General features: G+C 42.0%; 1 protein-coding gene across 4 annotated transcripts in view; it reads left to right on the forward strand.

Moving 5' to 3' along the window:
- The window catches only part of CHID1 (chitinase domain containing 1), a 382,173-nt gene that overhangs the window by 49,617 nt on the left and 308,150 nt on the right, over positions 1-24,406 (forward strand). For all 4 annotated transcript variants that reach the window (XM_030201249.1, XM_030201252.1, XM_030201250.1 and 1 more), the window contains exon 7: positions 3,801-3,862. In XM_030201249.1, coding sequence (XP_030057109.1) covers positions 3,801-3,862 — 62 coding nt within the window. The remainder of the gene's footprint in view (positions 1-3,800; positions 3,863-24,406) is intronic.

Below are 24,406 nucleotides of genomic sequence, written 5' to 3' on the forward strand. Positions count from 1 at the left end.
TACCATGCTTCCCTGCGGGAACAACTGGGCAAGGTGGAGTATGCCAAATTAACCAGTTGCTGGAACAAAGAGCTAGCGATAAGCCTCCAGACGGAAACGGTGAAGGTCTGTCTCTTGGGTACCCAACGACAGATGGAGAATGTGACGTTGCAAGAAACACATTATAAATTTTTGATGCGGATGTATATTTCCCCTCATAGAGCATATACGGCATCCATGGGGACGGAGGACAGGTGTAAGAAGTGTGCTCAATCCCCGGTCGACCTGGGACACATGTTCTGGACGTGCCCGCAGATCCTTGGCTTTTGGCGCCAGGTTTGTCAGCATGTGTCTAGGCTCTGGGGGGTTGTTTGGAGACCAACTCCATCTCAGTTATTTGAGGTGTTCAGGGTGTCCCCGTTTGCGCCCCGGGGCCTTAAATGCTTCTTGATAAAAACAATCTTGGTTGGAAAGAAGTCGATTCTTCAACAGTGGATAACCAAGGATCTGCCTACATTGCAACACTGGCGATCTAATATGATTCGCCTCTGCGCATTGGAGCGCAGGGGAGTGGATGACCTATCTTCACCACGAGGGGACCAGCTTTGCCAAGTCTGGTCTCCCTTCTGGGACTCATTGACTGCAGTAGCGCGTAGTAGAATTTTGAATTCTTAAGTGTGACAAGGGGGGTGGGTGGGGGGAGGTGAGGGAATATGACAGGAGCTTAATTTGTGTCTAACCTAGGGTGAAATCAATTAAAGTAAATGCTTTGTCCAGGCCATGGAGATGGGACTTCTAACTACGGTGGTTAAAGTGGGGAGCAAGATGTGGTTCCTGGACACGAACAGTTTAAAGGAGAGCCCTAGGGCTCAGCAGACGGAGTTGGTTGAACCCAGTTTTAAAATGCATTGTATAAGGGGTTGGGGAGGGGTACGGGAGGGGGAAAAGCAAAAATGCATTTGTGGTGAGTTGTATTATAGCAGCATGACATTACCTTACTGGTGTATGGAGTGTTATCACAGTGACAGTATTGTCTGTTTATTTTCTGCACCAATAAAAAATATTTAAACATAAGAGAAAAAAGCACAGCTGGGCCTTCAGGATTGAGATAAATTAAGTCCTTTTATTCTGAGAAAGACCCAACACGGGCAGTGTTTTGGTTCAACAGCGCCTGCTTCAGGGGTCTATTGACAAAACAATAAAAATAATCATATATATATAATTAAAATAAAAACCAATATATATATATATATATATATATATATATGATATATATTCAAATATACACATACAGATAATACAAAATACAATGATAATAACAAACATGCTTTGGAAAGGTCAAATATAAAGTTACATTCATATACATAGTGGAATGAATATTATAATTTCCTACGTGTGTACAACAGCTGAAGGTGTGAAAGTATACAATCTTAAGTTGATATATATAGATATACAGTGCACTCCATTTAAGTGCACGTCGGATAAGCGCATGCTCTGTTTAACTGCATGTCGTACTTCAGTCCCGTTTTTGGCACCATCAATTTCTATGTGGACAAACTTCGGTTTAGTGCACCACTGATAAGTTCAAGATTCGCTTATGTGCATGGTTTAAGACCGCTCCTCTGCAGGAAAGACTCCGCATAAGCGTGCGCATGGAATATGTTAGCCGATTGGCGCGTGACAAGCAATGAGATTTCAAATTTACCACCCCTTTAACTGCCACAGGCAGAATAAGCGAAAGAATGTTGTTAGAGTGTACACTGGGGTCCTCGTTGTGCAACTGTAAGACTTTAACACTGACTGAACGAATAGAGGTTCTTAAAAAATTAGAAAACAAACAAAGTCAAGCATCTATTGCTAAAGAATATGGTGTCAATCCCAGTCAAATTTTACGTGTCTTAAAGCAGAAAAACCAGCTTCTGGAAGACTGGCAAAACAATACAAATCCACAATGTAAACAAAAACGGGCTGGAAAAGCTGAGGAGGTAAAAGATGCTCTTCTTCGGTACTTTTTTAACTACTGCCTTCAACTGCAGCTGGTATCTCTTCAAAGCACACTTCTTGCCTTATCTGTGTTTATTGGGGGGGGGGGGGGGGCGCAAGCTTATATCATCCTTCAGCAGTGGGAGTAAGTTGCCATACAGTTAATATGGACACATAGTAAGGACAGTTTACCAATTATGGTTCCTTACAGAGTCACCAGGCAAGATCCACAAGCCGCCTATTCTGTTTCAGACTCAATTGCATGCTTCAGGAAGAAGTCAATTTGAGCCTGCAGTCCAGTGCAATGGAAGCAGTTCCGCCAGAAAGGATTATAGGATTGAAAACTACTTTATGATCCTCAAGAGAATAAGGAGGCTTGTGTCCCATCTTGAACCTGAGGGATATCAACCTTTTCTCTGGAAGGAGTAATTCAAGATGAGCATTCTTCCTCCCATCTTTCCCTTTTTAGTGAAGAGAGACTGGCTGCATAGGTTCTCAGAAATGCTTGTATACACATCCTAACCCAGTCCACCCCATTGTAGAAAAGTACCTCTAGTGCCTGCTTCAGCATTAGTAGACTTAGAGGTGGTGCACCCAGCAGAAGAAAGACAAGGCGGTGCAGCCACCTGGGAGAGGCCTGCCAAAGCGATTTCAGTTGATGGTGCTTGTTGAGCGGTCCCTGGCAAGTTGCAAGTGGATGAAAATGTTACAATGAATGCTGCAGGAAGTTCCTTGGTGTGGATTAAGTTGAAGGTAGGAGCACTGAGCACTGTAAATTTAGGTAGTTTGCTCAGATATGTGACTGCCTTGTGCCCTAAGCCACCCATAAAAACTCTGGACTGTGACTGGGCTGGAGGCCTCACTAGTTAAAAGAATTGACAGTGCCGTTGCCCCAGTCACTCCGATTAGCAACAGGTGGCTTGGACAGAAAAATCATGTGTTAAGTATGAACCTAGACTTGATTTTTTGGATCAAAGGTTACCAGCATTACAACAAGGAGATTTCTTTCTTATTAAAGATCCAACTGTGTTATAGCATAAATTGAGATGTTGAAAAAATTATGCTAGTAGTCTAGTGATTAGAGCACCGGGTTTGACATCCAGGAGTGCCTTGTTTAAACCTCATTGCTACTTCTCTGTGATTTTGGGCAAGTCACTTAATCCTTTATTGCCTTAGGTACAAAATTAGTTTGTGAGCCCTCCAGGAGACAGCCTGCTAGGTGAAACATGAGTCATGTCAGATATTAAGGACCCCCCCACACCTCCACCTCGGCTGATTAGTGTTAAACTTTGTTACAAGCAGTTGTATTATGAGAGTTTGGTGTATATGTATAGGCTGCAAATGTGTAATGTTATAGCACGTCTTGCATGCATCTGCAAGGAAAGTAAATTCAGAATGTGTGACTCTCAATTACCAACTGTCTAACTATATGCAAGGCTAACTTGAAAATCTTTTTATTTATCAACGCTTTTCCCCTCAATTAGCTCACCTGGAATAGCCTGGACGATGACAATGCCGGCTCTGTCCTTTGATTTACTTAGATTTAATCTGATTTGTTTTGCTTTGATTTGGTCTGATACGATTTTATTAATTTAGCTTTAGGCTTTAGTTTTATCCCTTTGAGTTACTTCTTTCCTTTCTTTTTCCCTCTTTCCTTCTACAGCTATTTCTTGCCTATATTACAATGGAGTTCCTTTTGTTTTACATTCTATTTTTAATTCTATTGAGAATTAATATTGTACATCGTTTCGGGAGTCTTATTCGTATACTTTAAGAAGGCTAGGATAATCAATCAAGAGCAATTTAAGAGACTTAAACTTATTCATTTATTTTTCTAGAATGAGAAGTTTGATGGCTTTGTGGTTGAAGTCTGGAGCCAGTTGGGGGGACAGAAACGCGAGTAAGTATTCTTTTTCTCAGGTGCATAACTCTAGCTTTGTTACTAAAGAAGCTGTTAGTTGATCTGTTCATATAGCACTTAGTGCTGCCAAGCTTTCTGGGCCATCAGCCTTTTGAATGGTACTTCTGCTATGAAGAGGGCAATTGCGTCCTTCCTGTTGCGTAATAAGGGAACCCTCTGGAATTGTGTGAATAGATTCTGGGAGGGTTGGTGAATGGGAAGGGGGCCTTAGAAATTCCCTTAGGAATATGGAGGGGGGATCAGCATTTTGGAGAATAAGGATTTTTTTAAATTTGGCATCAGGGGAGGAGGATAATGTGAGGGATATTTGGGAAAACATTTTTTTTTCTTTTTCTAAACTAGCTGAAACCTGTACAACAGAGGAGATATGGCTCCCACCTCCCTAGGCCAATACCACTATTAGGTCCTCCATCTCTTCAGTGCACATTGCAAGGCTGGCTCAAACTGATTAGCCAGGTCACTTTTCAAAGACTTTAATTTAACTGGTTAAGCTTACTTAGCCGACTAGAACCATTTCAGAACTAACATAGTAACATAGTAGATGACGGCAGAAAAAGACCTGCATGGTCCATCTAGTCTGCCCAAGATAAACTCATATGTGTATACCTTACCTTGAATTTGTACCTGTCTTTTTCAGGGCTCAGACCGTATAAGTCTGCCCAGCAGTATTTCCCGCCTCCCAACCACCAGTCCCGCCTCCCATCACCGGCTCTGGTACAGACCGTATAAGTCTGCCCTCCCCTATCCTAGCCTCCCAACCACCAACCCCTCTTCCCCCCCACCTGCTCCGCCACCCAATTTCAGCTAAGCTTCTGAGGATCCATTCCTTCTGCACAGGATTCCTTTATGCATATCCCACGCATGTTTGAATTCCGTTACCGTTTTCATCTCCACCACCTCCCACGGGAGGGCATTCCAAGCGTCCACCACCCTCTCTGTGAAAAAATACTTTCTGACATCTTTTCTGAGTCTGCCCCCCTTCAATCTCATTTCATGTCCTCTTGTTCTACCGCCTTCCCATCTCCGGAAAAGATTCGTTTGCGGATTAATACCTTTCAAATATTTGAACGTCTGTATCATATCGCCCCTGTTCCTCCTTTCCTCCAGGGTATACATGTTCAGGTCAGCAAGTCTCTCTTCATACGTCTTGGAACGCAAATCCCATACCATCCTCGTAGCTTTTCTTTGCACCGCTTCCATTTTTTAAACATCCTTCGCCAGGTACGGCCTCCAAAACTGAACACAATACTCCAGGTGGGGCCTCACCAACGTCTTATACAGGGGCATTAAAACCTCCTTTCTTCTGCTGGTCACTCCTCTCTCTATACAGCCTAGCAATCTTCTAGCTACGGCCACCGCCTTGTCGCACTGTTTCATCGCCTTCAGGTCCTCAGATACTATCACCCCAAGATCCCTCTCCCCGTCCATGCCTATCGGACTCTCCCCGCCTAACACATACGTCTCCCTTGGATTTCTACTCCCTAAGTGCATCACTTTGCATTTCTTCGCATTGAATTTTAATTGCCAAACGTTAGACCATTCTTCTAGCTTCTTCAGATCTTTTTTTCATGTTTTCCACTCCCTCCGGGGTGTCCACTCTGTTGCAAATCTTGATGTCATCTGCAAAAAGGCAAACTTTACCTTGTAACCCTTCGGCAATGTCACTCACAAATATATTGAACAGAATCGGCCCCAGCACCGATCCCTGAGGCACTCCACTACTCACCTTTCCCTCCTCCGAGCGAACTCTATTCACCATCACCCTCTGGCATCTGCCCGTCAACCAGTTCCTAATCCAGTTTACCACTTCGGGTCCTATCTTCAGCCCGTCTAGTTTATTTAAGAGCCTCCTGTGGGGATCCGTGTCAAAAGCCTTGCTGAAATCTAAGTAGATTACGTCCATAGCACGTCCTTGATTTAATTCTCTTGTCACCCAGTCAAAAAATTCAGTGAGATTCGTTTGGCACGATTTCCCTTTGGTGAAACCATGTTGTCTCGGATCTTGCAACTTATTGGCTTCCAGGAAATTCACTATCCTTTCCTTCAGCTTGGCTTCCATTACTTTTCCAATAACCGAAATGAGGCTTACCGGCCTGTAGTTTCCAGCTTCTTCCCTATCACCACTTTTGTGAAGAGGGACCACCTCCGCCGTTTTCCAATCCCTCAGAACCTCTCCCGTCTCCAAGGATTTATTAAACAAATCTTTAAGAGGACCCGCCAGAACCTCTCTGAGCTCCCTCAGTATTCTGGGGTGGATCCCGTCCGGTCCCATGGCCTTGTCCACCTTTAGCTTTCCAAGTTGTTGATACACACTCTCTTCCTTGAACGGTGCTCTATCCACCTCATTCTCAGGTGTACTTTTGCCAGTCCCTCTCGGTCCTTCCCCAGGATTTTCTTCAGTGAAAACAGAACAAAAGTATCTATTTAACAAATTGGCTTTTTCTTCATCATTTTCTACATAGCGTTTCGCTGTATCTTTTAGTCTCACAATTCCCTTTATAGTCTTTCTCCTTTCACTAATATACCTGAAGAAATTTTTGTCTCACCTCCTTACATTTCTAGCCATTTGTTCTTCAGCTTGCGCCTTCGCCAGACGTACCTCTCTCTTGGCTTCTTTCAGTTTCATCCGGTATTCCTCCCCGTGTTCCTCCTCTTGAGATTTTCTATATTTCTGGAACGCTAACTCTTTAATCTTTATTTTCTCAGCCACTTGCTTTGAGAACCATATCGGTTTCCTTTTTCTCTTGCTTTAATTTACTCTCCTTACATAAAGGTCTGTGGCCCTGTTTATTACTTCTTTCAGCCTGGACCACTGTCCTTCCACTTCTCGTATGCCCTCCCAGCCCATCAGCTCTTTCCTCAGGTATTCTCCCATTTTGTTAAAGTCAGCTCGCTTGAAATCCAGGACTTTGAGTTTAAAGTGGCCGCCATCCACATGAGCCGTTATATCAAAACAAACCGTTTGATGGTCACTGCTTCCCAGGTGTGCAGCCACTCGGACATTTGACACACTATCCCCATTCGTGAGCACCAGATCCAACGTGGCTCCCTCCCTTGTGGGTTCCGTCACCATTTGTCTGAGCAGAGCACTTTGGAAAGCATCCACAATCGCTCTACTTCTTTCCGATTTCGCAGACGGAACCTTCCAATCTACATCCGGCAGATTAAAATCTCCCAACAACAGCACCTCTCTTTTCTTCCCCAACTTTTGAATATCAGCGATTAGATCTTTATCTAGTTCCTCCAATTGTGTCGGGGGTCTATAGACAACACCCACGTGGACCAAGGTTCTATCCTCTCTTTTTAAGGTGATCCATATCGCTTCTTCCTTTCCCCAGTTCCCTGTCATTTCAGTTGCTGCGATATCATTTCTCACATACAGAGCTACTCCTCCACCTTTACGTCCCTCTCTATCCTTCCTAAAAAGATTATAGCCTGGTATGTTTACATCCCATTCATGGGAACCATTGAGCCATGTCTCTGTGACTGCAACTATGTCCAAGTCAGCCTCCAAAATCAGGGCTTGAAGGTCATGAATTTTATTGCTTAGACTGCGAGCATTTGTGGTCATTGCTTTCCATCTACATTTCCTAGTATGTGTTTTGGTTTTAGTGATTTGTGAGGGTGTTTTCTCTTTGGGTACCTTCTCATCTTTTAGTTCCCCCTTCTTTGCTTTTTCTGTTTTTTCCGCTTCAGTTTTATTTTCAGAAACATCACAGTGCTGTAGTGGAGCAAAAGAATTTTGTAGTGGCAACACTTGTGCGGGCGGATGCTTCTGTGTCACATGACGAAGTCTGTCTGAGCCTACTGTGAACCATCTGTTCTTATGTGGTTTTATTCTTTGAGGCAGTGGTGAGACGTTATGATTCTGCACAGTCCTATAAGTTGCTTTAATTGCATCTAATTCTTGCATTACTTTACAGAGCTCTTGTTTTAAAGTAGATAGCTGAAGACAGATAGGACAAGCTTTAAGTCTCCAGATGATTGGCCTTGAAACTAAAGCACCACAATTATTGCAGAGAATAAAAGTCATCCTGATTGGTTGAAATGGGTATGAACAGGTGTACTATGTTGGAGTAACAGCCTGCAAGACTGCCTGTGTACGATTGAGGAGTAACGTTAATGAGGTTTGGTTTGTCTATAAATGAGTGGAAAACCCTGGGGTGGGTGGGTGGGATTATAAGTCCCAAAGTATCAGCTATGTGCTGTTATCAAGGGAATTCTCTAGCTGAATGGACCCAAATGGTACAGTCTGGTCAAAGAATTTTCAATTGATTTAACTTTTAAAACTGCCCTAGATATTACTAACTTTCCTTTTAAATAAATCTAAATATTCCCAATAATTATAGCAGTTTCAGTAATGTAAAATGCCTCTCCTCTCTATCAGAGTTTGGCAGGAACAGAAAGAAAGAAAGAGAGAGAGGTTTCACAGTGCTAATTAAATTTATTAAGCAATAAGCATTAAAATTAAAGAGATTATCAGGTATCTCACCTAAAGCCAGACAGTTGAGAAGTTTGGGATTTAGAGGTCAGAATTAAACCTTTCCTTTGCAGGAGTTTGGTTCAGTTCCAGCACCTGGAAAGTTAGAAATAAGTGGTTTGTCCTGACTTGATAGCAATTTTCAAACCCATTGCCTTGGATAAATTGATTGTACAATAAAGGGCAATTGTCAGACTTTATAAAAGGGCCGGCACCCGCACAACTAAGTGGGCAAAGATAGGAGCTCACAAAAGACTGTGTTATCTGGTCACTTAACTATGCAGGCACTGATGCTGAATATTGCTGATACCTGTATACCTTCTAGCTCTTGCCTGACTCCACCCCCAGACTGTCCCTGTACTGGCTGCTTTTGCATTAAGCAGTTAGAGCCAATATTCAGTGGCACTGCCTGGTAAAAATCCACTGAAGATCAACTCTCAACTCTCCCAGCATAGTTTAAGTGGGGAAGAGCCTCTCTTGCTCAGTTAAACCATGCTGAATATCAACCTCTTAAGTTACGTTCTTGATATTTGTTTAAAAAGAATCTAACATTATACCCATATTCCTCACCACCTCGCATATACATTAGTCCCCAGTATTTCTGTCTTTGTCTGACTTAGTCTTAGCCCAGTCACCCTAAGACACTCCTCAGCAAGAAACAATCATCTAAATCCCATGGAGTATTCTTGTAGAATCTCGCCTATTGGTGACATCATCTGTATATTGTCAGAATAAAGCTGGCAAAAAAAAAATTCCCCTCCCCTTCATTAGGAGCCAATGCTAGCAGTTGTGCACATATATATTAAACAAAAAAGAGACAATGCAGATCTTTACAACACTCCAGCTGTGTTCACCTGCCAGTCAGCCATAGCAGCATCACCTCATTAGTTGCCTATGTCCTTGAAAAATGAAGAAAACGAAGCAATGATGCTACCTGTGCACCAAAATCCCTCAACTGTTGCACCAGAAAATCATTAACCATATCAAATGCCAAGGCAATGCCCAGGTTACCAACAAATAATTTTCCCATATCTAAGTCCTGGTAAAGCATATCCAGTAATGACACTAATAAAGTCTCCATACTGCCATGGCTGCAAGAAACATAGAAACGTGATGGCAGAAAATGGCCAAATGACCCATCCAATCTGTCCATCCTCTGTAACACCTAACTGTTCCTTTTCCTGAGGGATCCCATGTTCTTATCTCATGCTTTCTTCAATTCTGACACAGTCCTCGACTTCACGACCTCCACCAGGAGGCCATTCCACACGTCCACCACCCTTTCCATAAAATTATACTTTCTTAGATTCCTCCTAAACCTGTTCCCTCTTAACGTCATTGTATGCCCCCTCGTTCCAGAGTTTTCCTTCAGTTGAAGTTGATGTAGGCATAGGAAAAAAAAAAGATTTTAAGTGCTCCCAGGTTTCAACCCAATTCATGTTTAATTATGGGATATAAATTATATAAATAAGTACAGTGCACTCCATTTAAGTGCACGTCGGATAAACGCATTTTCTGTTTAACTGCATGCTGTACTTTGGTCCCGATTTTGGCGCCATCAATTTCTATGGGGACAAACTTCGGTTTAGCGCACCACTGATAAGTGCAAGATTTGCTTATATGCATGGTTTAAGACCGCTCCTCTGCAGGAAAGAGTCGACATAAGTGCGTGCACGGAATATGGAAGCCGATTGGCGCGTGACAAAGGGGTGGGAAATTTGAAATCTCGTTGGTTAACTGCCACAGGCAGAATAAGCGAAAGAATGTTGTTAAGAGTGTACACTGGAGTTGTCGTCGTTGTCGTCGCGCAACTGTAAGACTTTAACACTGGTCGAACGAATAGACGTTCTTAAAAAATTAGAAAACAAACAAAGTCAAACATTTATTGCTAAAGAATATGGTGTCAGTCCAAGTCAAATTTCACGTATCTTGAAGCAGAAAGACCAACTTCTGGAAGACTGGCAAAACAATAGAAATCTACAATGTAAACGAAAACGGGCGGGAAAAGCTGAGGAGGTAGAAGGTGCTTTTCTTCTGTGGTTTTCTCGAGTCAGGAGCAGACAGTTTCCTGTCAGTGGTCCACTGCTTATGGAGAAAGCTAATCAGCTAGCTGAAAGTCTTGGACTAACTGAATTCAAAGCCACTGTTGGATGGTTGGAAAGATGGATGGAGAGGAACAACATAAAATTCAAGAAACGGCATGGTGAAAAACAAGATGCTGATGACTTTGGTGCTGAAAATTGGGTTGTTTCAGTTCTTCCTACCATCTCGAACGAGTTTGCACTTCGTGACATTTTCAGTGCTGACGAAAACAGTCTCTACTGGCGAGCGATTCCTGATGGAACACTTGCATTCAAACAAGCCAAAACTACAGGAAGTAAAACATCGAAGGACCGACTGACGATCCTCCTTTGCTGCAATATGGATGGGAGTGAGAAGTTGGAACCACTCGTCATTGGAAAGAGCAAACAGCCCCGTTGCTTCAAGAATGGTAAGCGACTTCCTGTGTCATACGAGGCTACGCAAATTCATGGATGACTGTGGAAATTTGGAAGCAGTGTCTAAAGAAGTTAGACACTAGAATGTGGGCACAAAAAGTGTCAGATTTTGTTGCTTTGTGATAATTGTGCTGCACACAGTGATGATGTCAGGCTGTCTAATGTCAAGGTGGTCTTCCTGCCACCAAACACTACCTCTCTGATCCAACCTATGGATCAGGGCATAATAGCCAATTTCAAACAACATTATCGGGCTCTTGTGCTACGTCGTCTGATGAGCGTTATGGATGACCAGACTGGCAAGGATAAACGTGCTGTTGAACTGGCTCATAATCTATCACTGTTGGATTCTCTACATACGCAGAAAGAAGCCTGGAATCATGTTACACAGGCAACCACTGTGAACTGCTACAAGCGGGCGAGCTTTGTTAAGGATGTGGAGAGGGACGAAACAGATTCCGCGTGTTGCAAACGCGTCAGATGAACAGGCTATTGACATCCCAGTCGGTGTTACTGAAGAGGAGTTTCATCACTACGTAGCTGTTGATTACGATCTACAAACAGCTGATGACAGCACTGATGTAGATATATGCGCCTACACGCAGGCAACGGCTGATGATGAAACAGATGATGAAATGAGCAGCGAGGCACATGCTGACAAAATTCAACAACCTCCTGTCACTTTTGTAAGAGCGTTGGAGAGTCTCAACAGGGGCTATCTGGAGGCCACTGGATGTCAGTGCTATGACAGTTTTTACCATCTGGCAGACATAGTGTATGGAACTCAGACACAAGAGTGTACAGAGGACTATGACGGATTACTTCAAGTAAGCCTAACATCAGTTAAACAAGACCGTATACTGTACGTATAATAAACAGTACTGTACATATGTTTATCAGATGTCAAGCTTCTTTTTTGGGTCACAATGGTTAAGTGCACGCTCCGGTTAAGTGCATGCATTTCTTTGGTCCCAGACCCTTGCAATTAAGCGGATTGCACTGTAAATAAATAAATGGAAACTCTGAATGTTGAACACCTGATTCTCATAACATGATGTCTGTTTTAGTGGCCGTTTAAATTAAGAAAAAAAAAATCTCTGCACCAATATAACAGTGCAAGGGTGTCCCTATAACCAACTCCTCCAAATGATATACTGATTTACACTTTCTAACAAATTACTACTCTACTTATGAAAAGTTATTCCCTTATTATACTTTCTCTGAATATATCTGTATACTGCACAAGCCAACAATTTTTGAAAATATAAGTGAGATAAAAAAAATGCTACCAACAATATATAAATGACAACCGTGGATGCAGCAATTCAGAGATTACAATTTTGCTTACTTTGTTGAAGGAGAAATGGAGACTGATTGGCTTCAGCTTTTCATCTGATCCCTACGGTCTCCCTCCACCACAATGCAGCCTGTGCTCTGTGCAGCAACCAGCAAACCACGTCCATGAGGGAAAAAAAAAAAAGCAAATGTGGGGCTGCAGCAGCCTTCAGGTATCCGCTGTTGGCTCTGCTGGTCCTCTGTCCTCGCTGACATCAACTGTGAGTTCCGGGGGCAGAGGACTGACAGCGCACGCCTGAAGGCAGTGCTGCGATCTGCGTGTTTGGTTTTTGTTTTCCACTGCTGCTGCATTGGGAGAAGCAGCAGCGGTGGCAGCCGCGCCAAAGTGGGAGTCTCTCGCTGAATGCAGGAGACTTGGCAGGTCTGTATAATGCCACTCCTTGCAATTGCACTGTATCACCAGCTCTAGTAACTAAGAAATGGTAAATTCAAAATAGTCAGGTAAGAAGCAGGCTGATCAGCACCATTGTAGGTTTCTTCAACACTAGCTGCACCACTGATCATCACTTTAATATTGCTGGTACTATTCCAGATGCCAATGATTTGTTAACAATTGACAAAATACTAAGCAAAAATATTTTGTTATCCATCTTTTTAATATGTTGGTCAAGGATTCCAAACATATGGCTTAATTTGCAGTCTGTCTATAATCTGAATCATTTTCACCTCAGTAACTTCTCTAAAAGTGGTCCATGTAGCACATCATATACCAGTCCCAATTTAGCTTGTAGGTGTTGTATCTTGTCACGCAACCAAATTGCTTTGTTTGCTCCCCAGGAATGGTAGTTATCTCACAGCGCTGAGAACAACTTTCTGCTGACTAACAGCCATCTGTATTTTCCAGGAATAAAAATAAATTTTTGTCTTATTCGCTAACTTAGGATATGCGTTTAGATGTAACATATTCTTTGCAGAATTTTGGCTTACATTTTTTATGCCTCTTCCTTTCCACCTGCTACAGATCATCTAGCACCTGATGCGTAGGCCTAACTTGCCTTTTCTGCCTAACAGGAGCTCTCACATCCAAACTTTTTAGACAAAGATTGTAAGTAAGATTCCACAACTTCATTCAAATCTATCTCAGCATCCTCATAATTAGAGTACTCCTTCTGTGTAGTGACTTCCTCAACCTCCACCTTTGGATGCTTACCCCCTAAACTAACTGCCTCCATACTAGAGTTATTCCCATTGGATACTACAAGCCTAAATATGAACAAGAAAATGCTCTGACCAAGAGACAAGAGAGCTTGGCAAATCTGTTAGCTCCTTACTGCAGTCACCACTGGAAAGTTGTTGCATCCTACAACAGGTGCTTCCAACATAGGCTGGAGAACACTCCTCAACAATTGTCTCATGCAGAGAGCCTGGTCGAAGACTGTATAAGTCATATAGAATTGAAAGCAGTCTTTTACTTCCTCTGAGCGTCTATTCATGTCCTTATGAATTGGCAAACAATGAGGTGCAAGTTCCCTTTGCCAATGCCAGGAAGTAGGATGAATTTGGGACGTTGCAATTTCCAATTGCTTGCAAATGTAAGCCATTCACATACTGGAAAATCAGAACCACACAGCAGAGAAGTTAAACTTGGTTCTTCATTCCCAAGTGGTCTAAAAACTCTCAAACCTTCAATTTTGGAGCACTCCTCAAATCGACCTGTTTGTCAGCAGTGAAAACTTAAAGCTGTCCTTCTAATGTTAGTGTACCCATCTCCAGAGTGCCTAGAGAGGGATGTATTAGCATTGTAATTGACCCCTTTATGCTTATTAGCCTAAAGCTTGCACAAGTTTTAAAGAGATCCAGCACAATGATTCTCATAGCATCAAACCAGTCTTATTAGAACTGGTTTCTTCTTCTCAAAAGACACTTGGTTCTTCTTATGCACAGGCTCTAAACTTCTCTAACTTTGATAACATAGAATGGGGGCTCCTTTCTACATCCCAACATCAATTTGCTAGTGCTGATGGTTTGTAATGCCCAGTAGCCTCTTATCTGCTCAGATTCAAGACATTCTGGTGGCAGCAGGACCTTATGTATATGTTTAAATGGGAATGTTTTTCAGTCTGATATTTCACTAATGGTCATACTGTATGCTAGATTCCTGTTCAAGCTGGTCACACACATTCCTGTGAATGAAGAAATAGCACTCCCCACGATTTACTGTAAAACACACAAAGACCAACACATGAAGTCCCTTTTATACTCTTGATTACAAACAAGCTCTTGTTTATTATCTTAAAGGAATGGAATCAGCCAGAAAGTCTGTAGTCTCCTTCAGCTTCAAAGTGACTTGGAAAGGTGATTCCTTGCTAATTGGTTAGCCTTTTGTATTCATTTCTTATATGAGCAGATTGCTGCTGCTGCTGCTACTACTACTGCTGCTACTATTTATCATTTCTATAGTTATGAGCTGAATGAGACAGGGAGGATGAGAGATTTATCCACAGAGATGGAGAATGGGGGAAGAAGAGAGGTGAGTTTAGGGGGAAAGAAAAGAAGCTCAGTCTTGATCATGTTTAGTTTCAGATGTCAGTGAGACATCCAGGCAGCAATGTCAGACAGGCAGGCTGATACTTGGGCCTGGATTCCTGCTGAAATTTCTGGTATGGAGAAATAGATCTGGGAGTCATCAGCATAAAGGTGATACTGAAAACCATGGGATGAGATCAGAGCACCGAGGGAAGAAGTATACATGGAAAAAATAAGAGGTCCCAAGACAGAGCCCTGAGGTACATCAACTGATAGTAGGATAGAAGTGGAGGAAGATCCACCACAGTATATGCTAAAAGTGCAATGGGAGAGAGAAGAAGCAGACCAGGAAAGAACAGAGCCCTGAAATCCAAGTGAGGACAGCGTATCAAGGAGTAAGCAATGATCAACAGTGTCAAAAGCAGCAGATAGATCTAGAAGGATGAGGATAGAATAGAGATCTTTGGAACTAACCAGGAACCGGTCATTGGAGACTTAGCAAGGGCTGCTTCATTTGAATGAGGAGGTTGAAAGCCAGATTTAAAGTGGATCAAGAATAGCTTGAGATGAAAGAAAGTCAAGACAGTGGTGGTGAACAGCACGTTCCAGTATCTTGGATAGAAAAGGGAGGAGGGAGATTGGGCAATAGTTGGAAGGACAGGTTGGGTCCAATGAGGGTTTTTTGAGGAGTGAGATAAGTATGACATGTTTGAAGGCACCAGGAACAGTTGCAGTGGAAATTGAAAGATTGAGGATATTACAGGTTTAAGGGATGACAGTAGGAGAGAGAGTGCTAAGTAGGTGGGTGGGAATAGGATCAGATTAACAGGTAGTCAGTTTGGAGGAGAAAAGAAAATATGCAGTTTCCTCTTCAGTGATTTCAGAATAGGAAGAAAAGGAGATGGGTTTTAGGAGGGTTGAGAGAATGGACTTGGGGAAGGAGAATTGGCAGTGACTTGGTTGAGAATTCAAGGTTAATCTTGTGAACCTTATCATGAAAGTACTCATTCAGAGTCTGGGGAGAAAGTGAAGGGAGAGGTGCAGGTGAAGGCACATTGAGGAGCGCGTTCAGTGTGGCAAAGAGACGTCGAGGGTTTGAGCCAAGAGAGTTTGTCAACTGGATGTAGTAGTCCTGTTTGGCAAGTGAAAGAGCAGACTGGAAGGAGGTCAGCAAGAATTTGAAATGTATGAAGTCAGCATGGGAATGGGATTTCAGCCAAAGGTATTCGGCAGATCAGGCAGAGGAACAACGTAGGTAGTGGATTCTAGAGGTCAGCCAAGGCTGGGGTTTGGTACGTCTTACAGAATCGGGAATGGGAAAAGCAAGAGTATCCAGAGCAGAGGAGAGAATAGTATTATAGGAAGAGACAGCCTATTGACAGACTTGGATAACATAGCTTACCGGGGATTAAGAAAGGTTTGGATGGCTTCCTAAAGAAAAAGTCCATAGACGTTATTAAAATGGACTTAGGGAAAATCCACTGCTTATTTCTAGAATAAGCAGCATAAAACATATTGTACTGTTTTGAGATCTTGCCAGTTACTTGTGACCTGGATTGGCCACTGATGGAAACAGGATGCTGGGCTTGATGGACCTTCGGTCTATCCCAGTATGGCAGTACTTATGTGTAGTGGTTGACAAGAGATTTGAAACACTTGAGGACAAAGTAGAAGAGTCAATATCCGGAAGATTCCTAAATGTATTTGTGGAGATTGGATAGGACTGGTGGACAGGGTTTTTAAGTGTGAAAGTTAGATGATGGTCAGAGCCGAGGCACAGAAACTGGAAAGTGGACAGTTGGAGAAGAATATAAGATCAAGACTGTGGCCATTCTGGTGAGCAGGGGTAGTGGAGCTTGCTCAGAAGAAAAGGATGTCATCAGTGGAGTACCGCAGGGATCGGTCCTACGGCCAGCTCTTTTTAACGTCTTTGTGAGTGATATTGCGGAAGGGCTGTCTGGTAAGGTTTGCCTCTTTGTGGATGATACTAAACTCTGTAACAGGGTGGACACCCTGGAGGGTGTAAATGACATGAGGAAGGACCTAGTGAAGCTAGAGGAATGGACTGATCTTTGGCAACTAAGGTTTAATCCCCAAAAATGCAGGGTCATGCACTTGGGTCGCAAAAATCCGAGGGAACGATACAGTATAGGGGGTGAAGTGCTTCAGTGTGCGAAGGAAGAGCGGGACGTGGGGGTGATTGTGTCTGATGACATTAAAGCTTTCAAATAGGTAGAAAAAGCGATGGCCAAAGCCAGAAGGATGCTTGGGTGCATAAAGAGAGGCATGACCAGCAGGAAAAAGGAGGTGATAGTACCGCTGTATAAGTCTGGTGAGGCCCCATTTGGAGTATTGCGTGCAGTTCTAGAAACCACACCTATGGAAAGATATAAACAGGATGGAGTCAGTCCAAAGGGTGGCTATGAAATTAGAAAGCGGTCTTGAATGCAAAAATTATAGGGACAGGCTTATGAACCTCAACATGTATATGCTGGAAGAGAGGAGGGAGAGAGGAGACATGATAGAAACGTTTAAATATCTCAAGGGCATTTATGTACAGGAAGAGAGCCTTTTCTAAGTGGTTGGTAGGCAACGTTGTAGAAATTTCCATCGAACAAAATGATGCATTGGTAACATTTATGCATCCACCAGGCCCTGTTCATTCATTTTATTGGCCTGAAAGAAAAGATGTTTGTTGGGTTCCAGCATAGCATCTTATTTGTGTGCTTCCAGCACCATCAGTTACGTCGTCAGACCGCCAGTATCAATTCCCAGAAGTGACACTAAAGAAAGCGTCTCATAAATTCAATAATAAATAAGCAGTCGTTGGAATTTGGCAGTTCATACAAACATTACGGACTTCGGCTTGGGAACCATTTAAGATACCCACTTTAGGCTTAGGAACCTAGGATAAGCTGCCCAATTGTCGGCTTGAGAACCAGACAGATACCCACACAAGGCTTTGGAACATTGATGAAGAAACCAAACTAGAGACTTGGGATCCTCATCCAAGAAACCCACCCGTGGCTGGTGTTGCACATCTATCGGGCGTGACCCCTATGGCGATGGGGTTACTGGTTCAAGTTCCTGAACTGGTAGTGATAATGTCACCTTGGACCAACACAATTTAGGTACTAATAATGTCTGTATAAAACAAAACTAATAGAATGCATGTGATGTTGCGAAAGCAGCGTGCGATAGCAACGTCCTCAACTTTGTCCCTATTTCTAGGGCCTTATATGCTAGCGATGAAAAACCAACCCTACTTTTTTTAAAGGGTTTGAAACATGCTCTTTCTAATGAAAATGATTAAAAAGAGTTTCCAGAAGGTCTTTTTTTGTAAAAGTGGGCTAAAAATACCCTATTTTTGGCATTTTTGCAAAAATCATCAACTTTACACTTAATTTGTGAACTAATGGAAAACATGAGGAGAATGAAATTTTACATTCGAAAACCTTGTGTTGATAAGCTGTTGTGTGCAAAGTTAAACGTTTATCACACCTTTAATTGCAGAGATATAAAAAGCCAAACTTTACAATTTTTTTCATGCCGCAAATTTTTCAGACCACGTTTTCTTCATGGAAATCGCTCATGAAGATTTTTTTTATTATTTTGTTTAATAGAGCGCAAAAAGTTGTACAAGATGGCCAAGTTTTGTTTCTCCCAAAAAATTATTGCTGGAGATAGTGTCTCAAAGTTGCCGGTATCTCGGAGTCATACCATAGAAGGCTGCAGTATGGGGTCAAACAGATTTCTATATCTCAGCAAGTATTGCATCAACGAACGTAAAACTTTACCAATGTTCATTGAGGACATGTATGAATGTTCACAGAAACTTTCATCAAAATCCGTGATGGTCGAGCAGGGCACTTCTCTGAAATCAGACCACTTGACATGGAATGACCCTATCTCTCTTGGGTTCTTTCAGTTTCATCTGCATTCATTTCTGTGTTGTTCAGTTTTTCTGTATTTCATGAAAGCCAACTCTTTTTGCCTTTATTTTCTCAGCCACTTGTCTGTAGAACATATCTGTTTCCTTTTTCTCTTACTTTTATTTACTCTCCTCAAGTAAATGTTAGTAGCCATTTTTTTTTTAGCTCCTTTCAGCCTGGACCACAGCCTGTCCAATTCTCATATGTCCTAATTCTCATATGTCATAATTCAATGCCAAGAAATGCAAAGTGATGCACTTAGGGAATAGAAATCCACGGGAGACGTATGTGTTAGGCGGGGAGAGTCTGATAGGTACGGGCGGAGAGAGGGATCTTGGGGTGATAGTATCTGAGGATTTGAAGGCGACGAAACAGTGTGACAAGGCGGTGGCCGTAGCTAGAAGGTTGTTAGGCTGTATAGAGAGAGGTGTGACCAGCAGAAGAAAGGGGGTGTTGATGCCCCTGTATAAGACGTTGGTGAGGCCCCACATGGAGTATTGTGTTCAGTTTTGGAGGCCGTATCTTGTTAAGGATGTAAAAAGAATTGAAGCGGTGCAAAGAAAAGCTACGAGAGTGGTATGGGATTTGCGTTACAAGACGTATGAGGAGAGACTTGCTGAACATGTATACTCTGGAGGAAAGGAGAAACAGGGGTGATATGATACAGACGTTCAAATATTTGAAAGGTATTAATCCGCAAACAAACCTTTTCCGGAGATGGGAAGGTGGTAGAACAAGAGGACATGAAATGAGATTGAAGGGGGCAGACTCAAAAAAAAATGTCAGGAAGTATTTTTTTACGGAGAGAGTAGTGGATGCTTGGAATGCCCTCCCGCGGGAGGTGGTGGAAATGAAAATGGTAACGGAATTCAAACATGCGTGGGATAAGCATAAAGGAATCCTGTGACGAAGGAATGGATCCTCAGGAGCTTAGTCAAGATTGGGAGGCGGGGCTGGTGGTCGGGAGGCGGGGATAGTGCTGGGCAGACTTATACGGTCTGTGCCCTGAAGAGCACAGGTACAAATCAAGGTAGGGTATACACAAAAAGCAGCAAATATGAGTTATCTTGTTGGGCAGACAGGATGGACCGTGCAGGTCTTTTTCTGCCGTCATCTACTATGTTACTATGTCCTCCCGTCCCATCAGCTCTTTCCTCAGTTACACCACCATTTTACTAAAGTTAGTATGTTTGAAATCCAGGACTTTGAGTTTTGAGTGGCTGCCTTCTGCTTTAGCTGTTTTATCAACCCAAACTGTTTGATGATCACTGCTGCCCAGGTAGACACCCACTTGGACATCAGACACACTTTCCTCATTTGTGAGCATCAGATCCAGCATCCCTGCTTCCCTCGTGGGTTCCATCGCCATTTGTCTGAACAGAGCACTTTGAAAGGTGTCCATGATCTCTCTGCTTCTTTCCGCTTCCACAGGTGTAACTTTCCAATATGCATCCAGCAGATTGAAATTTCCCTGCAATAGCACTTCCCCTTTCTTTTCCAACTTTTGGATATCTACAGCCAGATCGTTATCCAGCTGCTGCAATTGTGTTGGAGGTCTGTAGACAACACACATATGGATAGAGGTTCCATCTTCTCTTTTTTAAGGCAATCCATATCACTTCTTCCTTTCCACAGGTTCCCCTGCATTTCAGTTGCTTTGGTATTGTTTCTCACAAATAGAGCTACTCCTCCACATTTTTGACCATCTCTAACCTTCCTAAAGAGATTATAGCCCAGTATGTTTGTGTCCCGTTGGTGGGAGTCATTGAACCATGTCTCCCTTGTAGCAACAATATCTAAATCTACCTCTAACATCAGGGCTTGCAGATCATGAACTTTGTTGCTTAGACTGCATGTGTTTGTGATAATTGCCTTCCAGCCATATTTCAGCGGCAGTCTCATCTTCTGTATAGTTGTTTGTTAGGTTGCACCTTCTATTGTGTTGCTAAGAGGCGAATTGTTAAGATGGTTGTTTACGTTGCTTTCTTTACTACTGTCACATCTTTATCCCACTTTGTGACTGTACCCATCAAAGTCCTCCATGTGTCCTCCAATGTTTTGACAGCACTGCTCATGTCCCTTCCCCTTCTACACTAGAGAAATACATAACTATTTTAAATCGGAGGTTTCAAAGGCATTAACATTTTTTTTGCCATGGTTGGTTGAGTGTCTTCAACCCTCAACTTACAATTTTGGAGTATATGATTAAACTTTTTTTTTTTAATAGTCTAATTTTACGGGTCTTACTCAGTAATTTTGTCTTTCAGACCGGGCAAAAACTGAGTGTGATATATTTTGAATTGTACTTCCTGGATTGGTTTCTGGGTGGCAGTGTTGCATTAGCATTCCTTAGATTTAAATTTCAATAGAAATGCCAAGAACAAGTTGGTGGCAATGATAAAGAGTCCTTTAAACCAGACATATAGGATGTAAAACTAACAATATATATTGCAGATAAAGTCATAAGTAATAATGCTAATGGAAGAGCAATCTAATGGTGGGCTGAGAAGCTGAAGAACTGTGTTTGATTCCCACTGCAACTCCTTTTGATCCTGGGCAAGTCACTTAACCCTCCATTTTCCCAGGTACAAAAGCTTAGTTTGTGATCACACTAGAGACACAGAAAGTGGCAGTATTTAATAAATGTAAACCGCTTTAGTTGTACCACAGAAAGGCGGTATATCTAATCCATTACCCCTTTACTCCTTGTTTCTTGTGTTATATGGGAGTGCTATATTCATATGAGAAATGGTTGACTCTCTTGCAGGACTGTAGAAATATTAAATTTAAAAAAAGGCCATTTGTAAGACTGGAATAAAATTATTTTTACTTTTTACTAATACACACAGTGTTTCTGTAGGGTGTACTTTTATAGGAGATGATTGTTGATGCTGATATTTTTCTGAAGAACAAGTGAATCACCAGCCATATGTAGATAGTTAATGCCATTTTTGCTTGGCACCATTTTACCATAGTTTTTTTTTTTTTTTAATGTTGTTTGTTTTTATTTCAGTTTTTAAACAAGTATAAAACTTATTGTGAAATACAGCAATAATGTGTTAAATAAAATATACAATAACCATCAAAACAAATGCCATGCTTCCTTAGACCACAAAAAATATTTAGAAGGGGGCTAAATGAATAGAGAAGATTACATAATCGTGAATAATTATATTAAATAGGCTGCATGCCTCTCATTTTACATTTTCTTAACATTTCAGTTGTTTCATCTCTAAGAATGATTAGAGCTGTTCCTGTGAATAAAACACGTATTTTGTTATTCCCAGTTTTGCAATGCATTTACACGGATATGCTAGAAAAAAGGAACCCCCAACCTCCAATGTCCCTTTTTTTCAAAGCTAAAAATGCCTTTCTCTTCTGCTGGGTCTGTTTAGTGACATTGGGGTAAATCCATACTCTCTCCCCTCCGAAGAGGGATCTTGCGTTTTTAAAGTACAGTCTCATTACAGAGTTCAAGTCCTGTTCGAACACAATGATACTAGTAAAGTAGCTCTTTGTGTTACATTTTCCAGGGATTGTTCTAATAAAAGCGAGATGTTGTTCAAATCTATTTGGCCTTCAGCCTCGTTTCCAGCCTTCCCCATTTCCCCTTTGGAACTTTCAATATAATATATTTTATTTATTGGAGGTATAGCTTCTATAGGAAATTTCAAATTTTCATTGAGGTATCTCTTAAAATAAATCTATCGGAGTGCTTCCTGGAGATTTAGTTAAGTTCAAGACTCGAAGATTCAGGCGTCTATTATAATTTTCTATGTATTCTATTTTTCGTCTCATCTCTGTATTATTTTTAATTGCTGATATTTTAAAATCTTGTAGCTGTTCCAGATCTTTTTCTACTTTAGTTATGTTCAAGGTAAACTCTTGTTTCACTGTTTCCACCACATTTTTCATCTCGTCAAATTTCCCATAAGAAACTGTAACTCACCCGATGTCTTTTGCAAGATTCCTTCCATTTTATTCAACTTAGTCCAAATCATTCCTAGGTTCACCTCCGGAGTTTTTCCTTTAGGTCGTACCTCAGCATTTGGCGTCTCCTTCGGCAGCTCTGGTTCCTCACTCGGCAACTTCTCTGCCTCACTTCCGGTGGCAGAGAACGTTGTCTCCAGAGCTGTCTTCGTCGCCGGACACGGAGGGAGTACCAGTGTTGGTGGTGATAGGGAGACTTCCTCTCCCCGTGAGGTTTCCTCTTCTCTGGTTAACGCCACTAGGGGATCCCTCTCCCGAATATCTTGAGAGGCGCCGGAGAAAAATCACTCTATTCTCGGTTGCGTTGGCGTCAAGGTAGTGGGAGGCGAGGGGAGCCTTTTCACCACTCCTTTCCGCTTGGTATGCAGCATATTAAAGGTAACTCTTTAAAATTTTTTCCCCCAAGAATAAAAGAGCGTTTCGCTGTTGGTTAGCATGCAGCCATCTTGGAACTCCCCCCTCATACCATAGTTTTTTTTTAGGAATTCCTGAAAATCCTTCTGGGTATGTGTGATAGATCCCACGTCTTTAGAAAGTTGTGGGTTTTTGGGGGTTTTTTTTTGGCACTTTTGAATTTGCTCTGCTCACTTTAGAGCATGACCCCTGCTGGAGCTCCTGGTCAAATGTTTCTGGGAATTCTATGGGGTCCTTTCTCTAAGGTGCACTAATGGATTTAGTGCACGCTAATGATTAGCATACAATAAATGCTAAGAAGCCCATAGGTATAAAATGGGCTTCTTAGCATTTAGTGCATGCTAAGTCTGTTAGTGCACCTTAGTAAAAGGACCCATAAGTTTTACAATGTCATTTAAAATTTTTTTGCTTCATCAGCATCTTTAGATTTTTGCCTAAAATGCAGGCTGAAGTTGTCCATCACAGACATGGAAATAATCATGATTTGACCCATTGTTGCATCTGCTCAAGGATATTACAAAAGACAGACAGAATCTGCAAGATGAGACTCCAATCTTGTAGATGTAAAGAATACTGGATCTGTTGAATCAACACTGAAGATGAGAAAGCATAGCATCAGTAGGGCAATGAGATGCAGAAGAAGACATCAGCCTGTCATCAAAGCCAAAACAGAGGCTTAGATGATAGAGATTTTGCTTTCCCAGTTGCACTGAGAATCAGGTTTTAAGTTCAGAAGGTCAGGTCCAAGTGGAAATAGAACTGGAGACTGAGTTGAAAGAAACAATTTCACAAATTCCTCTTGATGCATGATTCTAAGGTTATCTCCAACTCCTAAAGCATCAGTGCTGGGAGATGGAGGGTAACTCTGTCTCTCGTTCAGTAAAGTTGTTATGAAAGCCTTCTGAAGTCCACATTTAGGCTTTGTTACCTCCAAAAAGACTCAAAAGAAAGTCAGCCCACCTGGCAAAGAGGAGGTAATCTGTATGTTCTGCATAGAGCAGCAGGTACAACTCTAGCAACCTTGCTGGACGGACTAGATGGATCATGCTACTGTATACTACTATATTTACTATGCAAGTCCCCTTAAAAATTCAGATCAGCATTGTTTAAGGAGGAACTTTAGAAGCCAATAGCCCAGAGTTACTCAGCAGAAAAAGAGTGCAAAACAGCAGGTTTTGACTAGCTCCATTCTATTTGGAGCTTTGAGCACCCTGACTACTATTGCCTCCCCATTGGTACCAACCATCTCAATGCCATCAATAGACTTTTTTGGCTTTGAGAGTCCAGTTCAGTATCAGGTGTATCAAGTTAAAGCTGAATGAGTTCAGAGAGGAAAGCTGCTGCATCTTTTTGGAGCTGGCTGGCCCCAAGAATTGATCAGTATATA

This window comes from Microcaecilia unicolor, chromosome 4 (genome assembly GCF_901765095.1).
Source record: "Microcaecilia unicolor chromosome 4, aMicUni1.1, whole genome shotgun sequence".
Lineage (NCBI taxonomy): Eukaryota > Metazoa > Chordata > Amphibia > Gymnophiona > Siphonopidae > Microcaecilia > Microcaecilia unicolor.